The sequence below is a fragment of the Neophocaena asiaeorientalis genome, unplaced genomic scaffold (genome assembly GCF_003031525.2).
Source record: "Neophocaena asiaeorientalis asiaeorientalis breed wild unplaced genomic scaffold, Neophocaena_asiaeorientalis_V1.1 scaffold598, whole genome shotgun sequence".
In the NCBI taxonomy this organism is placed as follows: Eukaryota; Metazoa; Chordata; class Mammalia; order Artiodactyla; family Phocoenidae; genus Neophocaena; species Neophocaena asiaeorientalis.
Window position 1 is genome coordinate 600,910 of NW_020173036.1, and position 11,374 is coordinate 612,283.

The 11,374-nt window shown below is 49.0% G+C and overlaps 1 protein-coding gene across 2 annotated transcripts in view; it reads right to left on the bottom strand.

The window, feature by feature from the left end:
• Window positions 1–1,000: 1,000 nt before the first annotated feature.
• Window positions 1,001–11,374, bottom strand: part of TBXAS1 (thromboxane A synthase 1) — a 150,452-nt gene continuing 140,078 nt past the window's right edge. For both annotated transcript variants that reach the window (XM_024742512.1, XM_024742513.1), the window contains 4 exons: window positions 10,573–10,664; window positions 5,688–5,825; window positions 3,619–3,781; window positions 1,001–1,238 (listed from right to left, as the gene is read on the bottom strand). In XM_024742512.1, coding sequence (XP_024598280.1) covers window positions 1,164–1,238; window positions 3,619–3,781; window positions 5,688–5,825; window positions 10,573–10,664 — 468 coding nt within the window. In that variant the 3' untranslated portion in view covers window positions 1,001–1,163. The remainder of the gene's footprint in view (window positions 1,239–3,618; window positions 3,782–5,687; window positions 5,826–10,572; window positions 10,665–11,374) is intronic.

An 11,374-nucleotide genomic window follows, 5' to 3' on the forward strand; every position in this document is an offset into this window, starting at 1 on the left:
GGGCATTGTGATGGGAAGAAGTCAAAAAGACCTCTCAGAATTTTCATGCAAAGAGGTAGTAGGATCCAGAGCAAACGTGTGTGTGTGTGTGTGTGTGTGTGTGTGTGTGTCTGTGTGAGATTGACAACAGAGTCATGAGGCTGGCCTCTTTTACATTCTGAGAGGGGAGTATCCAGGGGAGCGCTCTGGGGAAGCATGGCATGCTGGACGCAGGGAGGGCAAACAGCAGAAGCAGCTGCTCGCAGCCGTGGGTACGGGAGACCTCTTCTCCCAGCTCTTCTGCAACAGCCTGCACTTCGTAAAGGTGGCTCAGCCTGGGTAGCCCAGCCTTGCTTGCGGGTCCCTGCTCTGTTATTTATACAACATCAGCCCCTTTGCACTGTTCGGATGTTAAGTAGAGGAGGGCGCTGTGACCTGGGTCAGCAGCCTTGTTTTACAGGTGAGGAAACGGGCACAGAGGTGGCAAGAGCAGCAGCCATGATCACAGGCTGCTGGTGGCAGATCCGGGATTCAGTTTGCAAGTTCTTTGTTGCATTTGAGCTTCTCAGCAACACAATAATTACTTTTACTAAAATTCACCTCTGTATTTTGATTATTTGATCAAAATTAAGATAGGATGTTCTTTAAAAGAAAAAGTACACTTCAGCCTCTATCACTTTTCTGCACATTAAACATAAAGTTAGTAGTAGCCTACCTAGGAAAATCGAGGCATGATAAAGCATTTGAACCACGTTTGAAGTTGAGCTTCTGACGAATGTTATTCTCTAAGTTAAATGAACCAGACGCTGAAAAGGCCCCCGAGCTGGGGCCGTCAGGACCACTCACCTGAGCATCCATGTGTCCCCTGCCCTATCGATTCCTTCCATCCTGAGGCCAGAACTTCTTTAAAAACCCCAAGTACTCAATCATTTTGTCAAAACTACGTTTTCACTCATTTATCAGCAATCCCTGATTGAGAGAGGTGGATCCGTTGCTCAAACACTATTGGCAAAGTCAAAACTAAGTGCAACACACATTTATTAAGCATTTAGGAAATGTTACGTAAATGGCCTCTTTTATACTCATATGCCAGGCACGCTTTCAGTTGCTTCGGTGATGTCTTTCCAAAAATCTGAATTTCCACATGAGGGTTTTCTTTGAGTTAGGGGCTGGTCATGACTTTGTCAGCGGGAGGCAATCCTGATGTAGACGCCATTTTTTGGACCTAGGGCAGATTTGGATTCTAGCTGCAGCGGTACCTAAAATAGAGGAAATTAAGATATTTGTCATAGTTAATCCTATCGACAGGAAAACTTCCTCAGAACGGGCCGTGAAGCAGGTTCGTGGGAATTCGGCTGAGGGCTGAGGGCCGGCAGGCTGGGAGTGAGCAAAGCAGCTTCCCCAGGGGGACCGTGAGAAGCAGCAGAGCTGTGTCTTGGGCCGGGTGTTGGACGGCAGCTCACCACCTTTCCCGTGTTAATAAAATACCACAGGGGAGGGGTCCCACATTTATCCTTCTAATAAGCCTGCCTAAGGTGGGAGCAGCTCACTTTGCAAATGAAGAAATGGAGGTTCAGAGAGGCCAAGCGACCTGCCCAAGGGCACATGACTGGAAAGTGGTGAGCAAAGCCTCAGACCTTCCTCATCTCCCCTCGTCTCTCACCCTGGGGCCCAGCCAGTAACTGAGTAGACCACTCCCCAGGGGCTTGGGGAGAGCTCCCTGCTGAAGGCCCGCTGCCATTCAGAAGGCTTTCCTTATGTCCAGCTTAGGCAGACCAATGGAGGACTTGGAAGAAAAGCCACAGAATTAAGAAGCAGGGCGTCCTCTTGAGCTGCGTGTAAAAGGACTGTTCAGTGGCTACCATGAAACCTTTAAAGGAAAGAAGGGTCACGAGGCCCTAGTGCTGGGGCCGGGTGGGCTTTCAGATGACTTTGAGAGTTCAGATGGGAGACCAGTTACATGCTCAAGAAACAAGACGATCTAGACCTGCCCTATCTCGTACGGTAGCCACTAGTACATGTGGCTGCTGGATGCTTGAAGTGGGGTTAATGCAAATGGGGCAGAATTTTTTATTTGATTTATTATTAACATATAAATAGCCACACGTGGCTAGTGGCTACAGTATCAGACAGTTATAGGCACACTTGAAACACCATTGGACTTCAAAAAGAAAGCAGAGGTCTGTTGTGGCTGGCAAAGTCAGGGAGGGCTTCCTGGAGGAACTGGTGCCTGGGGTGGGGCTGGGAATAGGAGATGCCCTGTGAGCAGAGCTTCTCAGGGACCACTTCGGGACTTGAGGGAACACCAAAGGACTTGGAGGATGGGATTAGACTAGGGGTGGGGAAGGGGGAGGGATGGCATTCCAGAAGGAGCAACAGACTGAGCAGGCAGGGAGGAGTGGGTGGGAGGCTCTTGGAGTGGGAAGTTGGGGTGGGGAAGGCAAAGTGAGCTCAGAGTTCTCCCTGGACCCAGCAGGCTTGGGACTCAGGGCTGGATCTTGAGCTGGGGGAGTGCCAGGCATAAGCAGTGTTCTGGGACATTGGTCTGGCTGCTGTATTGTATGTCAAGATCAAGGGTAAATGAGACAAACACCCAGAGAAAGTCTTGTACCCATGGAATGCCTAAGGCAGGCAGGGGCCTGCTCTCCTCTGCTCCTTCATCTTGATTTGGCTCTCTGCTCCCAATTTGCCCCTCCCTCCCTCCAGCCTTAACCATCAGACCTTTATGGACATCATCACATACAGTTCCTCAGCCTTTTGTATTTCAACCCAGCTCATTATTCCTCCCCAGCCAGCAGCTCACCCCAGTCTCCCTGTTTGTCAGAGGCAATGCCACTCTCTGAATCTAGATGTTGTTACCATCTGTCATCGTGTCCTTATTATCTGTCCCCTTACTCCCTCCTGTCCAGGTCTGCAGCCGTGCTGAGGGGTAGTGAATAGGCACAGAGGAGAGCACTGTTCGGGTTGTGTGGGGAGCACCTGATACTGTGCAGAGAGGCTGCTACATGTAGAGGAAAGAGGGAGGGCTTGAGAGTGAGTGAGATCTGGTTTGAACCTCAATTTCTTTACTCTCCGGCGATTCATTCCTTTGTTCATCAGTGTTCGTTGAATGACTGAGTGGGCACCTGCCACATGCCTGGCCTGAAGCTGGGTGCTGGAGCCTCCAACAATGAATAGGACAGTCTTTTGGTCCCTGATCTCAAGGAGTGTGCAGTCCAACTGTGTGACGTCAGGCAAGTTATTAACCTCTCTGAGCTTTATTTTAGCTCCTCATCTGAAGAATGGGAATCATATAATTTACTCTGCTGGGTTACTGGGTTCTCTTTGCTGAAGAGGGGAGAGCTACAGCATGGTGAGGCCCAGCCTTGCTGTACAGAGGACAAGAATGATAATCGATAACACAGACTCAGGTTATGTGCCAGGAGCTTATCTGAGCACTTACGATTGATTCAATCCTCACCCCACTCGAAGAGGGAGGAGGTGTGCTGCTTCTGCTACTGCTACTTCCTTTTACAGATCAAGGAACTGAGACCCAGAGAGCTTAAGGAACTTGCCCCAGCTCACGCAGAGCAGGGAAGCCACCGCAGGCATCAGGGAACTGGGATGGGCACCCCTTGCGCCCGGAGCAGCAGGGCTCACCTGAGTCTCGGGACAGGCTTCGAACCGGAACTTGCGCAGGACATGGAGCAGCGTCAGCTTGACCTCCAAGAGCCCCAGTCTCACCCCGAGGCAGCTCCGGGGACCTGCCCCGAACGGCAGGTACGTGAAGGGCCGCTGGTACTGCCGGGCCTCGGCTGTGAACCTATGGGGCAGCACGGTCAGCGTTGGCCTGGGTCACCACCTCCCTTCCTGGGGCTTCAGCCACTGGCTCTGGCTGAGGGACCCCATCATCTGAGGCCACGCTCCCACCACATGAGGCCTAAACCCCACCTTGGTCTACAGGATCCTGTTTTTTCCTGGACCGGTCAGTCCCTAAGGCTTTGGAGCTGGTGGCCACTCATCCATGTGCTCCAGTCCGGCTCCCCTCCTCCTGTCCTGCAAAGCCCCAAAGGCACCGCTGAATTAGTAGAATCACCTGGATCGTCAGCATTGCCCTCTCTGCCTCTCCTGATGAATTCACTGTGGTGTTAATGAGCTTTGCAGGCTCACTAGAATCCAGGATGAAAGTCTCAAAGAAACCACAGCTCTCGCTTCACCCATGGCTCCAACTTTCCCAGTGGCCAGAGGGTGACACTGGCTGGCCGGCATCCCCTTCCTAAGCAGAGTCCCTGGGCACCAGACCCCTCTGGAGGCCATGTCCTGCCAGTTTGTCTCTTGATGCCATGCCGGGCAGCTGTCTCCCTGCCCACACTCACCTTTCTGGTTTAAACACTGAAACTTGAACCACTGGGGGTGGCAGTATTTGACCCGCTGGAAGCTCTTCTTCAGAATGAATTGCCGTATCTGCTCCCAGATGACAGCATTTGCCACATGTGTTCTGTGACAGTAACGCTACGTGACAACCACAGCTCCCTTCTTACTATCTCTGGACTTCATGGGCCCAAGAAGCCCTTGACCCGCCTTTTCAACATCATATTAATGCACTTTTTGTTTTCAAAGGTGATGCTGCAAGCCTTGCAGCTGCTGTTTATGTTTCTTGATATTGACCGTAATTCCAGGAGCTGCTGGGCAGCAGAATGTTATTTATCTGGGTCCCACTGCCCATGGTTTCCCAGGGACCAGGTTGTAGAGTTGGGGCCGCATTAACAGGAAGCTGGAGCCACTAACAGTGGGAACAGAGCTGCAGGCTGGCTAGCCCCCCCATTTGCCAGGAAGCGATATCCATCGACTCTGATGAGGAGGGGGTGTAGATGCCTGCTCAGACACTTTAAATTGGGAGTCTAGAAATGAAATCTAGACAATGGACCAAATCCATGCAGGGGACAGGAGAGAGGATCCAGGTCTACCATGTTAGGGTAGCTGGTTCTCATGAATTCCTGGAGAAATTGTTGATGCTCTTGTATTGGAACAGGCATTAAGTTTTAAAAAAGGAAACAACATTCTGCTACTTCTTAATGCATTCCTGAAATGTGTCCTTGTTTCTTGGAACAAATAGTGGACACCCATTTGAAATTGCCTTGTTGGGCTTCCCCGGTGGTACCGTGGTTAAGAATCCGCCTGCCAATGCAGGGGACATGGGTTCGAGTCCTGGTCCGGGAAGATCCCACATGCCGCAGAGCAACAAAGCCCGTGCGCCACAACTACTGAGCCTGCGCTCTAGAGCCCGCGAGCCACAACTACTGAACCCGTGTGCCACAACTACTGAAGCCCGCGCGCCTAGAGCCTGTGCTCCGCAACAAGAGAAGCCACCGCAATGAGAGAAGCGTTTCCACCGCACCGAAGAGTAGCCCCCGCTCACCACACCTAGAGAAAGCCCGTGCGCAGCAACGAAGACCCAATGCAGCCAAAAATAAATATAAATAAATTTATTTTAAAAAATTGTCTTGTTACCTGTATGCAGTGCTGTGAAAATGCTAAATCTCTGGATTATGTTTTGGGCTTTGAAAAATGGTACAATTATTTCCTTTAGAAATTATGCCTAAAAAATGTCTCACTGCCATGACTTTTGACTTTTGGGGGCCTTTACTAAATCTGTGTCTCCTGGCAGGTGCCTCCAATCCCCCCACACTCACATCCCCCAGGGCCTGTTTGAAGGGGACAGTACTCACCTCTCAGGGTCGAAGGTCTCCGGGCGCGGCCAGTGCTCGGGGTCATGGTGCAGGGCGCCCACGGCCATCTCCAGCACGGCGCCTGCGGGGATGTGCTGCCCCAGCACCTCGCAGTCCTGTGCCGCCTCCCGTGTGAACCTGCGGGGACACATGGGTCACCCCCGCCTTGAGGCAGAGCAGAGACGGGGGAGCTCCAGGGTGGCCATGCTGGGGCAAAGGTCTGCAGTGTGGGATGAGGTTGGGGGACAGGAGGGTCCGCCTTCTTCCCGGGGTGGCCGGGATAGTGACCCACCCCCCATCCCATCCCTTCCTGGGCCATTAACCCTATGCTGCTCTGGACCCTGTGGTCTCTAGGTTCCTCCATTCCTTCCTTCAGCCACCCATCAAGACCGAAGAGCCCATTTTATGCCTGGTGTTGCGGTGCAGAGGTGCCTTGGAAGTGGAGGCTTTGTAGGGTTATCCCCCCGGCCACCTCTCCTTCTTCTTCCCATTCCCACTGGGACCTCTTTCCCCGCACACACAGCCTCGCTTTACCTACAGGAGATTTGGGTTTGAAAATCTGTTCCCCTTCATTGTCTGTGTCGCTATGGAGAACTGCTACTAGGGAGGAAAACATCTTGGTCAGATTGTTTATTTTACCAACTGGCAATGTTATAATCCCATTTATGTTTTGTTTTAAAAGGCTAGACTACATATGTTTGCCTATGAACATGAAGTTTATGGAAGAATACGTAAACTTCTACCATCACCTCCTCTAAGGGATGGGGCTGGGGTGGAGGTTGGCAGGGTACCAGGGGTGCCAGTTTTTTCTTTGGATTCTTCTGTATTTCTTAGGTTTTTTTTTTTTTTTTAAGTAGAAGCATATCATTTTGGTAAATATAAATAATTATTTTAAAAACTAAAAACAATCTAGGATGGCTTTTACCTCAGGTTGCAGGACTCGGCTTCCCTAGATATCTCAGAGGAGATACAGTTATTATACTAATTACTGTTATACCCTGTTCCTGCTTATAAAAGAAGTTAAGAGTACCAGCAGCTCCTTGCAGCATTCATCACTCTATTATGAGCCTTTAATATATCAGGAACATGAAAGGCCAGGGCTGTGAGACACCCATTCAGATCCGAAGCTCCTAATGCAATTATTCTGTGCTTGGGGCTAAGTCACAAAACACTCTTACTCAAATCAGAGCGGGCAGGGGGCTCTGACGTGCGCAACCTCAGTCTGAGCAATCAAATAAGGATATACTTTGACTTCCTTCTTTTTCATCTTTACCAGAAATAGCTTGGACCTGGATGCAAGACCCCCTAAAAGCCGGAAAATGGGGGCTTCCCTTCTGTAAGTGGTTGGGCCTCCTATCTGGCTAGACTGCATACAAAGCCAGAAAAATCTGAATTATACTGCCTGGGTTCCTGGATTGACATTAATAACACTTCAGTGAGAATTGTTATGTTTTCCACAAAGGCCATGTTGAGTTTTTTATGGATAAAGGTGTCAGTCAAGTGTGTCAGTGTTTGGGAAAAGCCAAGCATTTTTCTAAGATTAAAATAATAAAGTAGGGACTTCCCTGGTGGCGCAGTGGTTAAGACTCCGTGCTCCCAATGCAGGGGACCCAGGTTCGAACCCTGGTCAGGGAACTAGATCCCACAGGCATGCCACAACTAAGAGTTCGCATGCCACAGCTAAGGAGCCTGCCTGCTGCAACTAAGGAGCCTGCCTGCCGCAACTAAGACCTGGTGCAACCAAATAAATACATATTTTTAAAAATTAATAAAGTAATGGGATTTCCCTGGTGGTCCATGGTTAAGACTTTGCCTTCCAGTGCACGGGGTATGGGTTCAATCCCTGGTCGGGGAGCTAAGGTCACACATGCCTTGTGGCCAAAAAACCAAAACATAAAACGGAAGCAGTATTATAACAAATTCACTAAAGACTTTAAAAATGGTCCACATCAAAAGAAAAATCTTAAAAAAAATAAAATAATAAAGTAAAATAAAATATAAAATAAAATTCTCACTGTCGCTATGTTCACCCCCAAATCCTATGCCCAGGGCCAAAACGAATTGGCCTCTTGTCTGGGTGAGAATGATGATGACTTGCCTCTCTCACTTCTGTTGTTCGATAACAGAAGTCAGCAGAGTGATATGATTTAAAACACCAGTGGAGTAGGTATGGGGAAGGGAGAGTGTGGCTTGCCCGAGACTGGAGCCACATGGGGTCAGGCCGTTCAACTCTAAGCTCTGTGCTTCTTTTTCTTTACTTCATACCTTACACGGCACACTGCCTGCAGGGGTACTGCGTTTCTACATCTACTGTCCCACTGATTCTCCCAACACTTCTGGGGTAGGCAGAGCAGGTGTTGTGTGCCCTCTGAACACACAGGAAACAGAAGCCCGGAACAGTCTGGAACTTACCCAAGATCACACAGTAAACTAAGGGCAGGACCGAGACTGTCTTGACTTTATGTCTAGACTCGCTCTGTCATTATGGAGAACCGGCTCTATATTTTTACTGGGAATTTTAACGAACTCATCCAGATACTCTGGTTTCTGTCCTGTCCTGTCCTGCCCTCCAGATACTCTCAGATATCGAGCATCCTGGTTCCCCAGAGCAATGCCTTCACTGACTTCCTTTTTACACTTCGCTGTTTATAAAGGGTCAGAAGGAGAATTGACTGCAGAATTTTGGTGTTGAAGAGACTGCTGACTTGGTCTCTCAACATGTCATCTATACCAGGTCTCAGGTGATGAATTCTTGATTGAGTTTAGATCCAGGAAATGACGTGTCTTTGATCAATTTATACACTTTCCTCCCACCAGAGAATATGACTGTTCAACTCAGCTGGTTTCCCTCTCTGCCAGGAGTCTCAGCCACCAAGCCTGACCCCAGTTATTGCCATCTCTGGGGTCTTGTAAAGGATTCTTTCCTTTAAACAGTCTTTGTTCTGTTTTATCACTGAATGTCTTATTTTGAATTTCACGTGTATAGCAGCTGCCCGCAGTTCCCTTGGAAGGACCCTGGTATAAATCATTCAAAAACAAAGATTGGATGACAGTTTGCTCTGAGGCTCCTAAAGACGTCGGGGAAGGCCTGTGGAATCAGGTCTTAATGCTGGCGTCAGGAGAGCAATGAGGTGAGCCCTGGCGTTCCTTGCCTGCTCCCAGACCCGGAGACTGAAACCATGTGTGCTTCAGGATGATGTGATCTGACTCAAACCCCAGGAATTCTCTATATTGGCTCTGGGTCTGAACGGTTTGGACAACATCTACAACCACACTCTCTATGATATTTTCGGTTTGGAATATACTTTTGAGATACCTACAAATCATCCACATTTTCTCTTTTTAAAATGGCAAAAGTTATCTCCATATGGTTTATGTGGTACATTACTTCCTAGAGATGCAGAGTGGAATTTATGATATACAGTTAAATGCTTTGTGTCGCTTCTGTTTCTAGAACCTGAAATCTGGCAATGTTTCACTCTCTAAGGGTCTGGGGACCTAAGTGAAGACCCCTGTGCTCCATGGGATGCCTCTGAAACCAAGAGTACTCATCGGTAAGACCCATGAAACTTCCCTTCATTGATCAAGCTCGCTTTAATTGTTGCTACAGAAAAAGCTGCGTGTCCTGCAAGGGTCACGTAGCTTAAACAATAAGATGTTTGCCCAAGTTGTTTTTCAGGAGCTTGGAGTCAGCTGTGTCTAGTTGGAGCTTGAGCCAGTTAAGACTGATTAAGACCACCGACCCTCCAACTGGGCATGCGCGAGTGTTCGCTTGGTGACCTCTTGACGTCAGAGGGCCCAAAACTCCATCCTCGGAACGCGCTAACGCAGACGTTTTCTGAACTTGGGTCCCGTGGAGAAGCCTGTAGCTTAGCTGCACCTGCGCAGAACTACGATTGTCTCACCTTTTTCTCATCTCCAATCATTACCTTTTCCCATGCTCCCAGGGCCCACCACGCCGCAGCTTTATCCCATAAATACCCAGCGCCCCTTGCCATCGGGGAGGCAGATCTGAGATTTGTTCTCCTGTCCCCACGCTTGGCTGCCTTGTGAATGTATCTCTTCTCTGCTGACAACCTCAGCATCTCAGCACTTGGCTTGCTGTGCGTGGGGTGAACCAGCCTGGTTCGGTAACATCTTGTTTTGGGGGAGTTTGAAAGAAGCAGAAGACCTGATTCCTGCTCTCAAGGCACTTACAGGTTGGTGTGACTGGATGACTGCACACTGGTGAAATGTTGCAGAGCAGCTGAGAATTATCCAAAAATATAATATGAAGTAGAGTTAGCATGCAAAGTGCTGGGGGAGGAGAGGCAGGGAACGGGTGAGGTCTGGCCAGGTTTCCTGGAGTGGTGAGTCTTGGATCGGAGCTCTGAGGATGGGACGGGTGTGGAGTGCTGGAGAATAAGAAGGAGCGTCCCAGGCCTTGGAAGTTGCCCCTGGAACATCAACTCCAAGGGCTGGCATTTTATCTGTTTTGGCTGATTTTCCAGTGCGGGGCACAGAGCAGATGCTCAATAAATAGCTGGTGAATGAATGAATGAAGTGACCAGGGGAACAGCAAAAGCCATCTAAGGGCTAGGAGGTCAAAGAGTTCGGCTTGGGTTGGGGAGGAAGGTCATGTTAAGAAAAGACCAATGACGCTTTGAAAACATGGTTAACATATAGGAATATAGGCCAGACATTTATTGCTATGGTGACCCTATGTCAGGCATGGCGTCCAGTGCCCCAGGGGATTAAAAAACCCACGTTTCAGACCTCGACCTCCAGGAGCTTGGGTCCAGCATTCTTCATAACCCAGGTGGTGACAGACTGAGGACTAACAAGCACTCCAAACAGTGATGCTGAAGGGGCCCTGGGGTGCAGGGGCCCTGGGGTATAGGCTTACCTGAAAGCCGGTGGGTACATCCTCAAGGTCTCTGCAATCACCATGTCCAGGTAGGGCAGGCCTTCCTGGAGGTGGCGGTACTCAGGGGCCGGCTGATGGAGGGGTGGTGACAAAGAATGTTGAGTTAGACCGAGTCACACGGTGTTCTGTCTTTTCCGCTAACTGTAGAGTCCCAGCTCCAATGTTTGCACAGACTTAAATGGAAACCCACAAGATGAAAAGTGATACTACGCGAATTGCGTTAGATTAGCACTCTATCAGAATATTCCGCACATTCTGTTGTGCTTGTTTCACGGTGCTGTCCGTCACTGAAGATGGACAGGCCAGGCCTGGGACTGCGGGGCCTTTGAGTGTCAGAGAAGTTTGTAATAAAGCAATGGTAGCAGCTGCACTGCTAGCGTTTATTGAGAGCTGAAGATCTGGCAGGCTACATACTGTACACACTCCCTTATGGGGAAAGAAATTTTTACATATTGAGATATAGGAAAGCCAATCTGGCTTATACGTGAGTTAACTTGAATTTTATGCTAACTAAAATAGCCTGTTTGTGGCTTACCAAACATACATTGTACATCTGCTTTAATTATTAAAGGAAAGGGCACACTGACCAGCAGTAAAGAATGTCCATGTTAAAAATAGAGATTAAATGCCTCTCTTCCTGGGACGCCAATGCTTGTACTTTTTCAATGATAAGTCTCCCTTCCCAGGTGCCAAGGCCATGTTGATTTGCTGTGTACGTGCTAGTCTGTGTTTTGGGTTTTTCTTTTTTTTTTTTTTTTTTTTTGTTTTTTTTTTTTTTTTT